Genomic DNA, 19,390 nt, shown 5'->3' on the forward strand with positions numbered 1-19,390 from the left:
TAGTCCATCATCCTTTTGATCCTCACTCTGGGCATCAAGAATCAATCTCAATGCTTGTGCAGCTGTAAATCTTGCTATTCTAGGTCTGTTGGCTTCCCTGCAAAACAGTGTACAAATAATGAATGTTTATGAGTTCATTGGTACGACTATTTCATAAGGTGAAAATGGTGCGTTCCATCTTTCACCAAAGTAAATATTTGTTCCATTGAAAGAATTGAAAAACATTCATTATTTGTTTTATATAACAGCAAAAATAGATCCTTGTCAGTTGATATTTTATTAATTTATAAGTAACAGAAAAGGGACTTACATTTTGGTGTCCGTCACTGTTGCTTAACAGTCCAACACAAGCTTTAAATAGGAGTCCAGAATTGTTGTCAGTGGTCCATTGTGCCGTCCACTGACTTTGTGTACAGACTGCTGTCTGCTTTCCTCACTCCAGCGAAAATTCACGTCAGAAATTTGTCCAGCTTTTCATCCTAACTTCATCCTCTTCATCATTTACAGCGTGGTGGATTTGTTCATCAATTAGCTCCTTCAAATCATCATCCGCCAGCAAAACAAACTCCTAAACGCCGCCGGCAGTAGTGTGAGCATGCGCGATGGTCGGGGCATGCAACAGCACATTTCATATAGCACCAAAACTGCATGCTAAAAAGAACTATTGGACGAAACACAGTGGCAAATGGTACGAATAATCCATGTCATGTGACATACGAGCCATCAATCAAATGACAAGGATCCACTCAGCCGTTATATAACAAAATATAATGATTGGAGTTGGCAAATTACAATACCATCTGAAGCTGCAATGTCAAAAATGTCATAGATCTTCTCAGGGGATCATAAGTGACCCTGCACAAGTTTGGATTATACTTGCACACAGATTGGCTGATCCTTGCTCAATTCTATGAACAAATGCAGGACAAATCGATTGACAAATTCAAGGTAGTATTCCGATTAAAATTAGAAAATTGGTGCACAAAAATATAACCCACTTGAGGGTTAAACACTTCTTACAAGACCACTGTTACATAACTGTAAAACCCCATGTTTCTGCTCCATGACACTGTTTTTTTTTTTTGTTGTTTTTTTTTGTTTGGGCTTCACATGTTTTGATATTTTACACCAACAGAAACTTTTACAGGATATTTATCAAATTTAAACATTTTGATAGAAGCATTCAGGAGGAAATAAAAAGAAATAATTTCCTACCTTAATGTTAGCAGCTCAGAATAAAGAGGTGAACTTCTTGCCAAAACCGGAGATAGCTGAAGGGACGTGAACAAGAGACAGATGTTAGTGACGTCTCTCCATCTTCAAAACCAGACTGGAATGTGTCAGTACAATCTGAACACTTTGTCAAAAAATTCAACTACAACTGTCAGGACATTCAGAAAGCCAAACACAGAAAAAGGGAAATTTGGCTATAGGAATGCACAGGGAGTTGTATGATGAAAATGTCATTTTTTCAGCCTTTTTTGGGGGGTGGGTGTGGCTTCAAATTTCAAAGTTCAATAAATCATTTTTCTGCCACTAGACCTCATACTAGCTCAGTTTTTCAAGGTCAAAACAATGCTCCCATCCTTGACCACTCCTCCCCATCCCTATTGTATTTTAAACAATAGGGATGGGGAGGAGTGTTCTAACTGGTATTTAAACCACTTAGAGCAGCTTTAATCATATCCTTTTTTTTTTGTTTTGTTTTTTTTTTGTTTTTTTTTTTTTTAGTTTTGTGGAAATTGGTTAATTAGTAACACACACTTGTAAAATTCCTTCAAAATTTTCCCAGGTACACACTTTTATGGTCCACACAACAACTGCATGATTTCTACTTTGTGTCACATCCAATGCTTTCAACAAATTATGAAAATAAGGAAATTAGTTTTGGAATAATACACCAACAGACACGGCAAAATTCATCATTGTCTGCAGCCATCCATTTGTTTAGGCTTGTGAAAGCATCATCTAAGTTTTTTCTTGTTTGTTGTCTCATATTTAAGCCATATTTGACAATATTTTGATATAACACGTGTTAGTTTGACACGTATGGTAAAATGGGAACAGACTACATTTAAAGCTGCATTTAAAGTGCACATGCATTGTCATTTCATTCACATACAGCATAAATAAATAAGATATTTTAATTACAAATTAATATGGTATGCAATGAGCTAAAGGTACTTTGTCATGAAGCAATGTTTGCTATTTCTGTTTATGTTTTGTACAGTTTCACTCTGGTTTATGGATGCATCATCAACGGCATCTTACTAAAGGGCAAGACTAAGGTGATTCCTGACTCTGCATTTCTTAAACAGAGTTTGGCTGGCTGTTAATTTGTGTCGCCACACGAAGAGAACAGTACAATCATCATTGAGGGAGGGAGCAAAAGTCATGAACTATTTCTGAGTCATCCCCACATATAAGTTTTGTTTTGCTCTTATAACAACATCATTAGGAGAAATACTGCAAACAGTCAATCAAGGAAACAAGCTGAGGCAATAAATAAATAAAATATGATCTCGCCAGAACATGAGCGCTCAAGTCTTGAAGCAGCAGTTATTAGTAATATTTTCTGTTCCTGCTGTCATCACGTCATCACATTTGAAAGAAGATTTAAGAGGTATTATAAAGTGTGATGTTCTTGCACCTTCTCCCAGTTTCCCGGCCTGTTCAGCAGCTCCTCCAGGCAGGATTTTGGACAACATGCTGTCTCCCTCCATACCAGGCTGACCTGCTGTGGCGCTGCCGATCCCACCTGGCCTCGGAGCTGCTTTGGAGCCTGAACCATCAAAGAGACAAGCAGAATGAGGAGGTGACAGGGTGAAAGATAAAAAGGAGTGATGTGTCTTATTAACCGGATTTGAAAGTATGGATTGTTTGTTAAATTAAAAAAAATGAAAGAACCCAACAAACAAACTCATTCAAGCTACGTACCGACACCTGCTCCTAATTTCCATCACACATGTGAAGATGATTATTCTCTGAAACAATTTCAGACATGTGGAAGAGCACCACCACTATGAGTGCAGACCAACATGCTCCGTCTTGGATGAAATATCGTAATTCTGTATGTTTGGCTTCATAAAATGTTTTGACGTCTTATGTATTATTTTAAGTTCCGAGGGCTCTCACAAGCCTTTAACTCTCTGGGGCCGACACCGTCGTATACGACGGCTAAGACCAAGCTTTATTAAATTATAAATAACTTTTGAATGATATGAGATAGAAACTTACTTTTTTTTTTTTTTTGCTGAATAGTTAACTCCGCGGCCTTTTGAGCCAGCCATCGGCACCACTGGACTGATAGTATTGCACACCGGGCATTTGCCCGCTGGCCTGATGGCCTACTGGCCTGCGGATTTTTTTTTTTTTTACAAAGTAAAGCGAGCTGTGAGCTTTTCATCCGCGTTTTTTTTTTTTGTAGCAGCTACAACTCGTCCTCACCTCTTAAAGCGCAGTGATAACAGCACACCTGCACTGAGCTTTACAAAGACATTTTTATGCTTTTTTCCTCCTTTATTTAGAATTCTGAGCTGAGCCGCTCCGTATCTGCTGCTAAAAACAGCTGATCCTCCACGACGCGTCAACAACTAACACTATTTTCCACTCAAATGCACCTAAACTCTCTTTCTGAGGACCACATGATGTGAAAATGCAATAAAACTTTCTGACCTGTAAATCTGGTCATGTTTTCTGCATAAATGAATGTTATCCATTCTTTGTGTGCAAACGCCAAAGCAGGGGTAAATCCACATGGAATGGGGGCGTGGGGCAGGGATGTGCCCCTCCACAACACCCCTAGATTAAAGGTCCAGTTTTGAAGCCTTTTTTTTACTACAACTACTAATACTACTTAAAATAATAATAATTTCGACAAGTAAAATGTTTAGAGAAAATTTAAATGTTAGAAAAATGTTAGAAAGAATATAATAGTTACATTTATTAACAATGTAGGTTAGGAATTACAAGTTTTACTGTTACAGTGTTGTCAACAGTTAAATATAAGGTCAAGAAAGAGGTCTTTATTTTACTTTTTATAAAACAAGTATATATTTTCATTGAAGTCAAGAAAGGGTGACTATAAAGTGAGGCGGGGACCACTACGGCCATGACGGTAAGTGAAGGTTAACTTCAGCTATTAATTGATAAACAGCAACCTAACTTGTTCATAAATCAGACATCTGTGTGTGAGAGAGACATTCTGATCTTCTGGTCTGAAGTAAAGTGCTGTCTAACTGGGTCACTCAGATATGAATTAAGGTTGGATATTATTTTTGTTCGTGCTAACTCTGCCAGTCACGTAACCTAGCCTAGCAATGTAACCTGTGCAAATGGTGTGCATGGCTAGCTACCATGCTGTCGCCGCCAGGTTGTTTCTTTATTCTTTATTCTATTTGTGTGACGGTCGTGCGTCGGTCATACGAAGTATGCTGTTTTGCACAGTCTGCGGTGCGGTGGCGTGGTATAATGGCGTCCCTGTCTAAAATGTATTTTCCCAAGTCCTGGCATAATTTCACATACTTTAAATTGAGAGTCATTCTCTAAGTTGATTAGCAACACAAATTGGTAATAAAAGAAATCCTTGATGTTCTTGTAGCTTGTAGTGAGATAGACAACTGTCTCCATCTCTGTGGCCTTTTTGTGTATTGCAGTTTCAAAAGTTCAACCTTTGTATCCATTCATTGGGCCAGTCATCCAGTAATTTCTTGCTTTATATGATGAATTGTATCACACAAGTAATGATATATTATTTATAGTATAGCCTACCGTATTTCTATAACAAATGTTTTTATATAATTTCTATTTCTAAATTTAAGTAACAAGGCTGAATGAAATGATGGCTTATTATGTCTAAAAAGTAATGTGACCTACTGTCAATATATCGTACTTTTGATAAGCCTATGATAACTGTATTTCGGGAGAACTTTTCATAATGCTTCTCATAGTGTTAAAATTATGTGTCTCCTGGTGCACATTGATCGGTTAAGGGACCAAAAAAAAAAAAAAAAAACACACTGTCACAGCAGGCTTAATTGTTTTCTCCTTCGATACCTGGTGGTGGCCTGGTCTTGGTTAAAAATGTCCGGCCTGAAAAATTTCCCCAGTCCAGCCCTGGCCATCTTTGTACTCCTCATAGAAGTTGTGTGATGACGTGCGCAATGTGAGTGTCCAATTGGAATTGGTTCACCCTCACATGGTTTTCCAAAATCCAATCGTAGGGCAGATTTACCTCACATGAAAAGCCAAAGATCGTTTTCAGGAGTGATATGTTGCTAGTTGGCCCATTTGAATAGCCCCCTGGGCAGTGGTTGGCACAGATAACCAAAAAATTAACTTCGATAACAGATAACTGAAAAGTTATCTTTGATAAAGATAAACCGATAAACCACCCAAAAATGTATCGGAAGTTACAGATAATCAATAACCGATAAATTCCGGTGTTGTCTATGGGACATCTGCAGTTACTAAAGAGCTGAAATTGATTTTTAACACGATTGCTTTTGAAAGCATCAAAAACGGTAAAAGACTTTAAGAATAAGCAAGAATATTTGACCATGCTGCCCCCTGCAGGAAGCAGCACAGACAAATCCTGAGAGCACCCACAAAATCATTCAACATTCTGCCCCTGCTGGAAGCTCTTGTTTGCACCAGTGCTCCCACCACAGAGACAAACCAAGAGCAGCCATAAGGCCAGCTCCCTATCAATGTCAACACTCCGGTCAGGCGGAGGTCTTGAAAAATAAAGTCATACTAACTTATGGTTTTTTGAAAATACTGATAGAATAACTCCATTAATGTCAATTCTGTCATTTGTACAAAGTTAAAATATAACATATATCGTTTAATGTTGAATAAGGCACTAATTCTGAGGTTTTGTAACAAACACAGACCGCAAAGCATTCTGGGTAAAAGTGCTAAACAGTGATTGGTTCAGTAATCCATTATATAAACCAACACGTTAATGTGACGTGTGTCGTGTGTTGGTTTAAAGATAAATGTGGTTTTGTAAAATATTCCATTTTTATTTGTAAAAACAGGCATTTTTACGGAGCCCTGGAAGTGTCATCGCAATTGCATGTTTTAAAACTTTTATGATGTTGTAAAACGTGCACTCAATATTAGTAAGTAAGTAAGTAAATTTATTTATATAGTGCCTTTCACAGACATAAGGCCATGTACACACGTTGTCGGGTATTTGTAAAACTGAATATCTTACCCTTTCAGTTTGGGGAAAAAACTTCATCCACACTACGTCGTTTAAAAAAAAAATCCATCCACATCGAACCGTATAAATGTGTTGTAATTAGTCTGCCAAACCTTTGGGTGGCATTACTGATTAAAATTCTATCCAATCAGGAGCCTTATCCTCTTGTCGTCACTTCCACAAAAACTAAAAACATGGCGCCAACCTCGTTCGTGTGGACCGATAAGGAGTCGGAATTACTTCTAACCGTAGTTTTAGAATACAAAGTTAACATATATGCACACAAAAAGCGCCTGGACAATGGACAATACCAACACTTTGAGAGCAGCCATGTACCCAGACGTTTAATACTGCCATGAACACTCCTGGCCAGTAGATGGCAGTAGTGGCCTTGAAAAAATGTCAAACAAAATTCCAGATAATCCGTGTCTGCTACATTTAAGATGCGTGGAATTTAACAAACGCAAATACACTAACGTCTATAAACCCAGAGAATATATTCACGAGAGTTTTAGGCACTAGAGTTTAATGCTGTTATCTGTGGACCCTGAACAGAGTGTCTGAAATGCATTTGTCCTGTCGTGAACGTCTGAGATTACCTTATGCTACCCATAATGCATTGCTGCCTGGCACAGCATGTGCTCACAAAACCTTAAAAATTGGCACATTACTTTAAAACGAAAACATATATCTGATATTTTCACTTTATAAACTTCAGACATGACAATAATTTTAAATAACTTGTCTAAAATGAGTGGTTAAAATTTGAACCATAAGTTAAACATGCATGGTTTTTAAATTTATCTAAAAAGGTAATCCGATAATGAAAACATTATCTTCGATAATTATCTGTTATTGGATTATCGGAAGTGTGCCCACCACTGCCCCTGGGTGCTCCAATGAGTACATACTATTAGTACATACTCAGTGCGCTCTGCGCCATTACGCACAGTGATCAGTGAAAGCAGGAGCACATGGAGAGCCTCTGATGACAATCTAACATGCTCAAACAAAGAGTGTATAACTATCAGGATTGCTCCACTAGTTTGCATGTGAATGTTACTGGATAACTCTGTTGCTTTCTCTGCGTAAAGCGCTGTTTACCATATCAATGGACAACAAAACGCATAGACCATTTTGTATATATTGTTCAAAATGTGCATTTGTGTTTATTGTTTGAACCTTTTTGTTGTACAATATTTCACACAAGACCTCAAATTACCTTTATAAAGTGTCAAAACAGTTGTTTATTATAGTTTGCTGTGTGTTTTGAATAAATGTGTGGAAAATTATTTTTCGCTTTTTTTTTCCTTGCCCATTTTTTATAGTAAACCTTTATTACACTTATAAAACACAACAAAAACATATATATTCTGAAAGCACAGGTTGTCCAGATAAAAAAAAGAGACATAAAACGTGATTGTGGGATGCAGGGAGAGCTGTTAACAGCAATAATAAAACATTTATGCCAGGCGAGTGAACTGTCCAAAAAATGCTCTCGGACCACAAAGGGTTAATCCTCATCTGACGCAACCTTTCCTTAAAGGCTAGTTACGTGATAAACACTGGCACAGCAGCTATCAGCATGCAGGTGGTGGGCATGTCCACAGAGAGCTTGACGAATGTCGTACCTATGCCTGTTAGGGGGGGCTGGGCGGTTTTCGCCATCATTGGTGCTGCCTTTGCTCCAATGGCTGTCACTGGAGGAATGTCAATCTTGCTCTGCAGGGAGACATATTTAATGAGAACGTGACCCCATGAAAGTGATTTATTAGTGTAAAAAAATGATGGAAAATCAAGTAAAATCACAAAACAGCTGTTTTGAAAGGATGGTGGTGAAGCAAAGGGAGAGTATTGGGACTGTCTCCTCCGCCAGACGCCAGTGGAGGTTGTCTGTCTGTGTGTTTGCTGTGAATTCAAAGTGCTTCAACATTTCCACTCTGATATTATTTGGTGTTTGCAGTGAATTGTCATTAACTTTTCAACATAAATGCACATGGGATCGATAGGAAAAGGCACTTTCTGACGAGTCCACTGTATGGCAGCTGGAGGGTTTTACGAGGTCTGTTAGAAAAGTATCCGACCTTTTTATTTTTTCAAAAACCTGATGGATTTGAATCACGTGTGCTTGCATGAGCCAACCTTGAACCTTCGTGTGCATGCGTGAATTTTTTCACGCCTGTCGATTGCGTCATTTGCTTGTAAGCAGCCTTTGTGTGAGGATGGGTGGAGTCTCTCATCATTTTTTCTTTGCAAGGAAATGGCGGAATGACTGGAGCAGCGCCGCATCAAATTTCGCCAGAAACTGGGCAACAGTCAGGGGGAATACCATTCGGATTATTCAGACGGCTTTCGGTGATGATCCTTTGGGCATCACACAGATTAAGGAGCGGTACAACCGGTTTAAAGATGGCCGCACAATGGTGGAGAGCGCTCCGGTCGGCCATCAACATGCTGAAATGACCGTATCATTTCCAAAGTGAAGCTGTGGTGATGTGGGACCATCTTGTGACTATCCGAGAAATTGCGGAAGAGATGGACATCAGCACGCATTCCACTGTAACAGAAGATTTTGCCATGAAAAGAGTGGCGGCAAAATTCATCGGCACAAAGCTGATGGCGCAGCAAAAGCGCCTTCGTGTTGAAGCCTCACAGGACATGTTGTGACATGCCCACCTTGTCCACAATTTCTCGGATAGTCACACGACTGAAAAGCCACTGAAAGCCGTCTGAATCTTCCGAATGGTGGAAGAGGTGGGCATGTTACAACATGTCCTGTGAGACTTCAACACGGTGGCGCTTTTGCTGCGCCATCAGCTTTGTGCCGATGAATTTCGCCGCCGCTCTTTTCATGGCAAAATCTTCTGTCTCAGTGGAATGTGCCAAAAAAGTGCTGATGTCCACCTCTTCCACAATTTCTCGGATAGTCACACGACGGTCCCACATCTCCACAGCGTTCACTTTGGAAATGATCCGGTCATTTCAGCATGTTGATGGCCGACTGGAGCGCGGCTCGCTCTCCACCGTTGTGCGGCCGTCTTTAAACCGGTTGTACCGCTCCTTAATCTGTGTGATGCCCAGAGGATCGTCACCGAAAGTCATCTGAATAATCCGAATGGTTTCCACCTGGCTGTCGCCCAGTTTGTGGCAAAATTTGATGCAGTCGCTCTGCTCCAGTCGTTCCGCCATTTCCTTGCAAAGAAAAGATGACGAGAGACTACACCCATCCTCACACAAAGGCTGCTTACAAGCAAATGACGCAACCGACAGGCGTGAAAAAATTCACGCATGCGCACGAAGGTTGAAGGTTGGCTCATGCAAACACACGTGATTCAAATCTATCAGGTTTTTGAAAAAAATAAAAAGGTCGGATATTTTTCTAACAGATCTCGTATTTATTTATTTTTATTTTTAAATAGTGAAATTCTTGTTACAGCTGGTTTTCTTGAAACTTTGTGAAAAGGTTTTGATTCTGTATTAGACTCAGTTCTGATCAGAACAAACAGGTTGTCCCAGGATATTTCAAATTGTCATCACGACCCCACCAGAGGTGCACACTTTGTTGACCATCTTCATCTCTATAAAATGAATGAATGAATTAATTAATTTATATGGCACACAAACTCAACAATAACAAAAAACTGATATACAAGACAATACATGTGTGACCAAAAGGGGAGGAGCAGAAGCAAAGCTTATAAACGCCCACCTCTTATATACATACATACATATATACTCATTATCAACCCCCAGAGCAAGCACACAGGTGACAGTGGTAAGGAAAAACTCCCTCTGATGTATTGAGGAGGAAACCTCAAGCAGACCAGACTCTAAGGGGTGACCCTCTGCTTGGGCCATGCTATAAACACATTTAACACAACACAAACTCAAGTCCCGTCATCATAAACATCTCTAATGTAGATACATACACTCAACAAAAATATAAACGCAACACTTTTGGTTTTGCGATGAACTCAAAGATCTAAAACGTTTTCCACATACACAATATCACCATTTCCCTCAAATATTGTTCACAAACCAGTCTAAATCTGTGATAGTGAGCACTTCTCCTTTGCTGAGATAATCCATCCCACCTCACAGGTGTGCCATATCAAGATGCTGATTAGACACCATGATTAGTGCACAGGTGTGCCTTAGACTGTCCACAATAAAAGGCCACTCTGAAAGGTGCAGTTTTGTTTTATTGGGGGGGGGGGGGATACCAGTCAGTATCTGGTGTGACCACCATTTGCCTCATGCAGTGCAACACATCTCCTTCGCATAGAGTTGATCAGGTTGTCAATTGTGGCCTGTGGAATGTTGGTCCACTCCTCTTCAATGGCTGTGCGAAGTTGCTGGATATTGGCAGGAACTGGTACACGCTGTCGTATACGCCGGTCCAGAGCATCCCAAACATGCTCAATGGGTGACATGTCCGGTGAGTATGCCGGCCATGCAAGAACTGGGATATTTTCAGCTTCCAAGAATTGTGTACAGATCCTTGCAACACGGGGCCGTGCATTATCCTGCTGCAACATGAGGTGATGTTCTTGGATGTATGGCACAACAATGGGCCTCAGGATCTCATCACGGTATCTCTGTGCATTCAAAATGCCATCAATAAAATGCACCTGTTTTCTTCATCCATAACAGACGCCTGCCCATACCATAACCCCACCGCCACCATGGGCCACTCGATCCACAACATTGACATCAGAAAACCACTCACCCACACGACACCACACACGCTGTCTGCCATCTGCCCTGAACAGTGTGAACCGGGATTCATCCGTGAAGAGAACACCTCTCCAACGTGACAAATGCCAGCGAATGTGAGCATTTGCCCACTCAAGTCGGTTACGACGATGAACTGGAGTCAGGTCGAGACCCCGATGAGGACGACGAGCATGCAGATGAGCTTCCCTGAGACGGTTTCTGACAGTTTGTGCAGAAATTCTTTGGTTATGCAAATCGATTGTTTCAGCAGCTGTCCGAGTGGCTGGTCTCAGACGATCTTGGAGGTAAACATGCTGGATGTGGAGGTCCTGGGCTGGTGTGGTAACACGTGGTCTGCGGTTGTGAGGCTGGTTGGATGTACTGCCAAATTCTCTGAAACGCCTTTGGAGACGGCTTATGGTAGAGAAATGAACATTCAATACATGAGCAACAGCTCTGGTTGACATTCCTGCTGTCAGCATGCCAATTGCACGCTCCCTCAAATCTTGCGACATCTGTGGCATTGTGCTGTGTGATAAAACTGCACCTTTCAGAGTGGTCTTTTATTGTGGGCAGTCTAAGGCACACCTGTGCACTAATCATGGTGTCTAATCAGCATCTTGATATGGCACACCTGTGAGGTGGGATGGATTATCTCAGCAAAGGAGAAGTGCTCACTATCACAGATTTAGACTGGTTTGTGAACAATATTTGAGGGAAATGGTGATATTGTGTATGTGGAAAAAGTTTTAGATCTTTGAGTTCATCTCATACAAAATGGGAGCAAAACCAAAAGTGTTGCGTTTATATTTTTGTTGAGTGTACATATATACACATACCTACATACACACACACCTACATGCATATGCAATGCGTGTGATTTTATACTACATATTTACAAGATAGAAAAACAAAGTGCACACAACTAAACAATGATCAACAAAACACCCTAACCCTCAACACCCTTCCTCCTCCTTATACCTAGAAAAAAACATGTACCTATACCGCTGCTTAAACTGGTTCATGCTTGGACATTGCTTCAGGTCCACCGTCAATCTGTTCCACATCCTCACTCCACAAACAGAAATACAAAAACCTTTTAATGTTGTACGTGCCCACTGATACTGTGGGCACAATACTGACCCCTGTGGGACACCACAAGCAATGTCCAAGCATGATGATGTACGAGGTCTGTCAATAAAGTATAGGTCCTTTTTATTTTTTCAAGAACTATATGGATTTCATTCATATGTTTTTACATCAGACATGCTTGAACCCTCGTGCGCATGCGTGAGTTTTTCCACTCCTGTCGGTGACGTCATTCGCCTGTGAGCACTCCTTGTGGGAGGAGTCTGATGAGAGATTTTGAGGTGATACTGTCGCTTTAAGGACTGAAACCGACTTCTTCTGAAACTTCTCTGTTCTCTCACGACGTCCTGGATCAATAGAGCCTGAAATGTGGAGGTTTTCAGCTTGAAACAGGCTGACGACGGCGCCTGGGAGTGCTGCGCGACGTCTCGCACCGTGGGAAGTCCTTAAAGCGACAGTATCACCTCAAAATCTCTCATCAGCCGTTAAAATTTTCACCGAAAACCAGCTTAATTTTTCGAACCATGTCCACTTCGATGTGCCTCACAGGTTTAGAAAAAATTTTGATCAAACAAAGCGCCAGTCTCTCAGCAACTTCTCAGACAAAGGAATTCCGACGAGGGGCTGGACGACTCCTCCCACAAGGAGTGCTCACAGGCGAATGACGTCACCGACAGGCGTGGAAAAACTCACGCATGCGCATGAGGGTTCAAGCATGTCTGACGTAAAAACATATGAATGAAATCCATATAGTTTTTGAAAAAAATAAAAAGGACCTATACTTTATTGACAGCCCTCGTATATTTCCCCAACTTCACAAATTGTTTTCTGTTACTTAAATAACTTCTCACCCAGTGCAACACTGATCCCCTGATCCCATACCGTTCAAGTTTATTGATTAATATATCATGATTGATTGTGTCGAAAGCTTTTTAAGGTCTATGAATATTCCAACGGAATGTAATTTACGATCTATGGCATTTGTGATCTCCTCAACTGATTCTGTTAATGCCAGTGATGTTGAACTATTTGCTTTAAATCCATATTGACTTTCAATAAGTAATTTATGTTTATGAATTTATCTAATCTATTGTTGAACAATTTTTCTAATATTTTGGAAAATTGTGGAAGCAAAGAAACAGGCCTATAATTTGTGAAGTGATGTCTATCCCCAGTCTTATACAGCGGTACAACTTTGGCTATTTTCATTTCATTGGGAAATTTACCGGTGTGAAATGACAAATTACAAATATATGTTAATGATTCTGAAATCCCTTCAATGACTTGTTTTACAACTATCATGTCAATTTCATTTAAATCTGTAGATGTTTTGTATTTGCAATTGTTAACAATATCTATTATTTCTTTTTCTTCCACTGCTGTGAGGAACATTGAACAGGGATTCCTCTCTATAAGATTATCATTCCAGTCCTCAGATAACAATGAATCAGGAATCTTTTCTGCCAGGTTAGGTCCAACATTTACAAAAAAATCATTAAAGCCATTAACCACCACACCCATATTTTCCTTTCTAATATTGTTATCAGTGAAATATTGATGATAGCTCTGCTGTTTTGTACCATTTTTAATAATGCTATTTAATATATCCCATATTCCTTTGATATATTTTTGTTATTATATAATATCTTACTATAGGATTCCTTCCTACATACCCTTATAATATTAGTTAACTTATTTTTTATATTTCTTACATCTATATTCTGCCTCCTTAGTCCTTAGTTTTATGAATTCTTTATATAGTGTATTTTTCTTTTTACATGCATTTTGTAATCCTTTCGTCAACCATGGTCAATCTTTGAATTTTTGTTTTCTACTGTATTGATTTATTGGACACTTTTTTTCATATAGTGATGTAAATATTTTTTAAAAAGCTCCATATGCTCCATCAACATCACCTTCACTCTATACCTCTTCCCAGTTTTGCACCCGTAAATCATACTTCAGTGTACTCATCTTTTCCTCTGTCTGCTCTCGCCTGTATTTTCGTTTTTCCTCCGGCTGATTCCTCCAGTGGTTTCTATTATAAACAATGAAAACTGGTAAGTGGTCACTGATGTCATTGATAATTAAAATAATAATAAATAAATAAATACGTAAAAGTGAATTTTGCACATTTTTTCTGTTTACTTGACAAATTTTTCCTGTATTTTAACAATACATAAAATATCAATAAAACTACAGAAGTAGACTGTGAATTTGCAGATCTAATATCTGTGTTGGGCATGTTACTTTAACACAGTATTTATAGTTACTAGTTATTTCTCCCAAAAAGTGACTGAGTTACTTAGGAAAGTAACTATTTATATGTGTCAATAAATTTGGATTAGCGGTTAGCAGATTAGCGGAACTGTGCCCACCACTGCTGTAAGTATTAAAAAAGCCAACACTTCCCCCTCCCACTTGACCTTATGGCTAAAATACTTCCTACAGAAACTTCTTTCAGGCCTTACAATTGATTTCCTTCAGTTTTTACTCTTTACAGATAAACCACTCAAAAATGACAAGATATAGTTTGTAAAATAAAATATTTTGAAATTAAAACACTGTGCTAAATACTGTACAGGTATATTCATTAGTTATGATTTTTATTATTTTTATTACAACTGGTGGCATTTGAAAGTGCTGCATTCTGGTGATGGAATTTCACAACACTTTATTTAGAATTCAATCTGGTCATGGTATTTGGCATTATTAGGTGGTATTGATCTGGTGATGGTCCTTTTTTAATTGAATTTTTTAGCTCCCAGTTTTCCATAGGAATACAGACTTCTTACGGGCACTCCACTAGTTTTATTATACTGAGCGTGTCACTAAGTTATTTATGACTGAAATGTTTTCTGTAAAGCGCATATTAGCTGTCATGTAATAATTGACATTTGTTGACAATGCTCAGTCAATAATCAGACTAGAATTTTTTTCTGTTTGACTGTAAAAAAGAAAAGATGCATACTTTAGCCTGTTACCCAAGAATATATGAAAAATCCACAACAATGCATTTCTGCTAAAACATATTTATGGTCAGTTCCTTTAAAGTCCAATCTGGATTTTTACGGTGTTCGATTTAACTATTTATAAATATGTATGAACGTTTTACTTGCTTCAAAACATTTCTGATTAGTTTTTAAAAAAATCTAAAATTCACATTAAACAAATACAATGCACATTTGAACGTAAAAACAATTATATTTTACATTAAAATGAATTATATTTTGTGCAGCTGTTGCTTGGAAAGATATATCACGTAGTCAATTTAAGCCCACCAGTACATTGTGAAATATGGATATGACTGTCATATAAATAGTATGATTGAGAGAAAATTATTATATTTTGCAAATGGATGCCTTTTTCATAAAAATGTTGAAAAATATACATACAATAATAACTGTCAACAGCAGTGCACAGGTAATATGAATATATAGATAACGATCAGTGATGTGCAGTTAATAGATCATAGGTCAAACTGTAAATGTGCACGTACAGCTCATGAAAATTAAGAAGGTGCTGACACAGATCTTTCAGTAGTGACCCCCAATGTTTTTTTTTTTTTGTGGCTTTGCAATCAAGATTTCCTCAAGCAATTTACCCGTGAACTACTTAAACCGAAAGAAAATATATTTCATCTACGATTTTGCGAGACCTGCGTTCACGTTTTGTGGGATGTTTCATGTGCGGTTTGCAGCAAAATTATTAACGGTTTGAGGATATTCACGATGTGCATAAATTTTTGTTAATGGTTTGTGGATAATTGACCATTTGCAGCAGATTCACATTTTGGGGTCAACACACCCATGAAATTTAATGTATTATTGTAGATATTGTCATTACTATGTTTATATAGTAGAACAATCAAACAATAGATATTTCTGAAATTTTCTATATTCATTTCACTGCAGCCAGACCCAGTGTCACCAACCGAACGGTCCCCCCTAAAAATTAGTCCGCCCTGCCTTCAGTGTGCATGAGTCATTTTGGATCTCAGCAGCAATTCACTGATTATCACCTCGTTTCTGCTTCAAACTGCCTCCAGTCATCATCTATCTCTGCTTTTGTACAACAATCATTTCCACATAAATTCAGCATTATTTCATCATAAAAGATGGCGGACCGATCAGAGCACCACAACTGCTGCTGTGGTGTCATTTCAGAGCATCAGTAGTGATTCACAGATTATCGCCTTGTTTCTGCTTAAAACTGGCTTTAGAATGATTTAAGGGGTTTTACTTTGTCATCTGATGGTTAATAATCACATTATTCCCTTTGATCACTTTCGGTGTTCAGAGTGAGACTCAGACTTGCTGCTGTGGTCCCAAATGACGCATGCGCAGTGAAGGCAGACGGACCACAATGTGTTAAAATGTTTCTGCACGACAATTTAATGGAAGACAAAAATACATTTTTCCCCACATATGAATAATCACATCACGTGATCTATAAAACCTTTTGGAGCTGTAAACACACAAATATATGCAAATCTGTAGTTAGCAGACACAACGAATCCACAGGAAAAAAAAAAAATAATTCAGTGATGCGTTTTGGTAAAATGCTCTGACTGGCTTTGATGACTGAGAAAAAGCAGGGTGGAAACAGATTTTCACACAGAGGGTTGCCAAATTGTTCTGTGCTTAGCAGACAGTGGATCAGCGACTCAGAATTATCAGCTGCTGCTGCATTAATCACAGCGTCAGATAAGACCTGCCAACAGAGGGACACGGCAGAATTTAAATAAAGCATCTGATGCACGAGGAGACGGCCCGGCTCTTATCTCCACAGTGATGACAAGGGAGAAGGGACAAGAAAGAAGACAATAGAAGAAAAGACAAAACAGGGAGCTAGCAGCTGGGGTTTGGAATGTGGATAAAACCTCCTCCAAGATCCAATTTTTGGTGCCTTTTCTTTCTTTTTGTTGTACGGTACTCACCATGGGGGCTGGTGTAAGTCCTGCTGGACCTGCCTGCTTGGACAGCCCTGCAGTGCCACCAGCCGGGCCCATCTGTCCCGGCTTGGCCTGGCCGACCCCCATGCCCACACCTTGACCCTGAGCTGCTGGCTGCTGTTGTTGGGGGCTGGTGGACGTCACCACCCCGGGCTGCCCGGGCCGAGCCGCTGATGACTGGGTTTGCTGTTGGAGTTGGGTCCGCTGTCCTGGAGCTCCGTCTGTCTGTGAGTTTGAACCACCCTGTCGTCCTGATCCTTGAGGGCCTCCAGCGGGACCCTGCCCTCGTGCCGAGCTGCTGCCTGACCTGGAGGAGCCTGAGGGGACAGACGCAGGAGTCATTTATCTCATGAGTTTCGTGTTCAGGAAAAATGAACATCCAGTTGCTTCAGTAGCCTGAGGCTGGAATTACTTATTTATGTTTCCGCTTGAGGCTGTGTGATGTGTATTAAAAATAAGATTGCTCAAAACTAAATTATACTCAGTTTTAATGAAACCTGGTGAAAATATTTTCAATTTAAATTAATGCTGCCAAGTTTGGGGATGGAGTCAGGTAAAAGAAGACAAATCAGATACAGGCCCTCAGGGCCCATTGGACCAGTGCAAGCAGGGTAAAGGTTGTAACAATATTTAAAAAATGCCAGACAGGCTTCAGCATTAAGCCTTTTGACCTATTGTCCATACAACTGTTGAACCAAAATTCTTACTTTTCCTGTAGAAGGAAGGAATTGTCCTTCATCAGCAAATAAAACATGGAGGCAAAGCTGAGTCAAACAAGCGCCAAGAAAGCAAGATGGACTTCATACAATTATGTATTTTTTTGGAGCTCCCTGTAAATTTCTTACTGTTAGAAAGGCCTAAGCAGTGGGCCACCCCTCTGAGTCTGGTCTGATTGAGATTTCTTCCTGAAAAACACCAGAGGGAGTTTTTCCTTACCAGTGTTGCCAGCGTCCTTGCTCAGGGGCGTTGATAAGATTAGACTTTACCCATGTGAAGCACATTGGGGGTGACTTTGTTGGGATTTGGAGCTATATAAATAAATTGAATGGAAGAAAGTGACATCCACATGAAATAAAATTAAAATAAAAGAATTAAAATGACCAAATTCTCAGTTAATAGCTTAAAACTTTGTGATCAGACCATCTGGCCATCTGATTTCCTTCAAATTTGGTGGAAATATTACTTTGATAGATATCTAGAGGCAGTTAGATTTTGGAGTAGTTTGGTAAAAGGCCAAAAAGTCAAGGTCAAAGAAAACGTGGTCTGGAACAATACCTTTTCTGTATATCTCAACAATTAAGAAACCTAGATGGATAATCTAAAGTATATATTGATTAGCAAAATATTTGTGATTGATTGGTATGACTGAATGAGTTGAACAAATTGTTAGTTCAAATCAGACAGCTTCCTGCTCTGCAATAAAGTGTAGAAGTAAGTTTTTTTTATATTGGCCTCCAGGCAAATTTGGTGTGCGCTTATTTCCAAATACTGCAGTCAAATGAAAAACAAATGAAAGTCTAACATTCCTCCTGGATGGAACACGAGTCCATCACAGATTACTACCGAGTAAGTAAAAGTGCAGTACATGATTTGACCAGGAGATGTCAGGAGTCTCTTGCGAGCTGTTAAATGGGGTCTCCAGTAAGTAAACTATTGATGAAACAATTGTATGGAGGATTCATTCAAGTGTTGTCACTCATCATCGCTATTCTATTATGCTCCCAGTGTGCATTCTACAGTTAAGTTCCTTGCTAACAATGCCGGGAAAATAAAGAACTTGACATAAGACAAATTTGTCAGATTTGAGCAATTTGGAAGTATTTCTGTACGTGGCGAAAGTGTTGAAATTAGATTCACTTAACTCGGCAGTGACCTTCATGTCTATGGCTCCTTGGACTTTGAAATCCAGAGATACCTGAGAAGATCTTATGCAGTCAGGCTGATGGTGATATCTTTGAAGGAGCATGAAGGTTTATGGTTGTGAGGTTTGGATGGTAACCAGTGACCTAAGGCAACGACTAGTTGACTTTGGTACCAGGTCTCTTTGGAGGATCCATGGGTACTGCTGAGTGGTTACTTAGGGAGAGTCAGATGTGTTGTACTACTTGCAATGTGACGAGATGTCAGTTATACCCTTTTGACCGCATGGTGCATTTCTCTGGGCATGATTTAGCACACAGGTACCTCAGTGGTGAAGAGTGACTGGAGAAGCCCAAGGACATGCCCACATTTCCACCTGGCTACAGCAGATAGATGTTTACGTTCCCTATGGTGGGTGGGGATGGACCTGTTGTATGCCTGGTGATTGTCATCCAGGACCTGGGGTGGTTCCATGTTGTAGTAGATGCGGCACTGTGTAGCACTTGCGCATGCTCCCGTACTTGATTTGGGCCAATTAACCCAATTATCCAAAGCTAGACCTT

General features: G+C 39.6%; 1 protein-coding gene across 1 annotated transcript in view; it reads right to left on the reverse strand.

The window, feature by feature from the left end:
- Positions 1–19,390, reverse strand: part of LOC117511827 (protein bassoon-like) — a 648,753-nt gene that overhangs the window by 19,125 nt on the left and 610,238 nt on the right. The window contains 4 exon segments of the mRNA XM_034171736.1: positions 1,216–1,271; positions 2,651–2,782; positions 7,840–7,930; positions 16,953–17,284. Coding sequence (XP_034027627.1) covers positions 1,231–1,271; positions 2,651–2,782; positions 7,840–7,930; positions 16,953–17,284 — 596 coding nt within the window. The 3' untranslated portion in view covers positions 1,216–1,230.

The sequence above is a fragment of the Thalassophryne amazonica genome, chromosome 6 (assembly GCF_902500255.1).
Source record: "Thalassophryne amazonica chromosome 6, fThaAma1.1, whole genome shotgun sequence".
Taxonomy (NCBI): domain Eukaryota; kingdom Metazoa; phylum Chordata; class Actinopteri; order Batrachoidiformes; family Batrachoididae; genus Thalassophryne; species Thalassophryne amazonica.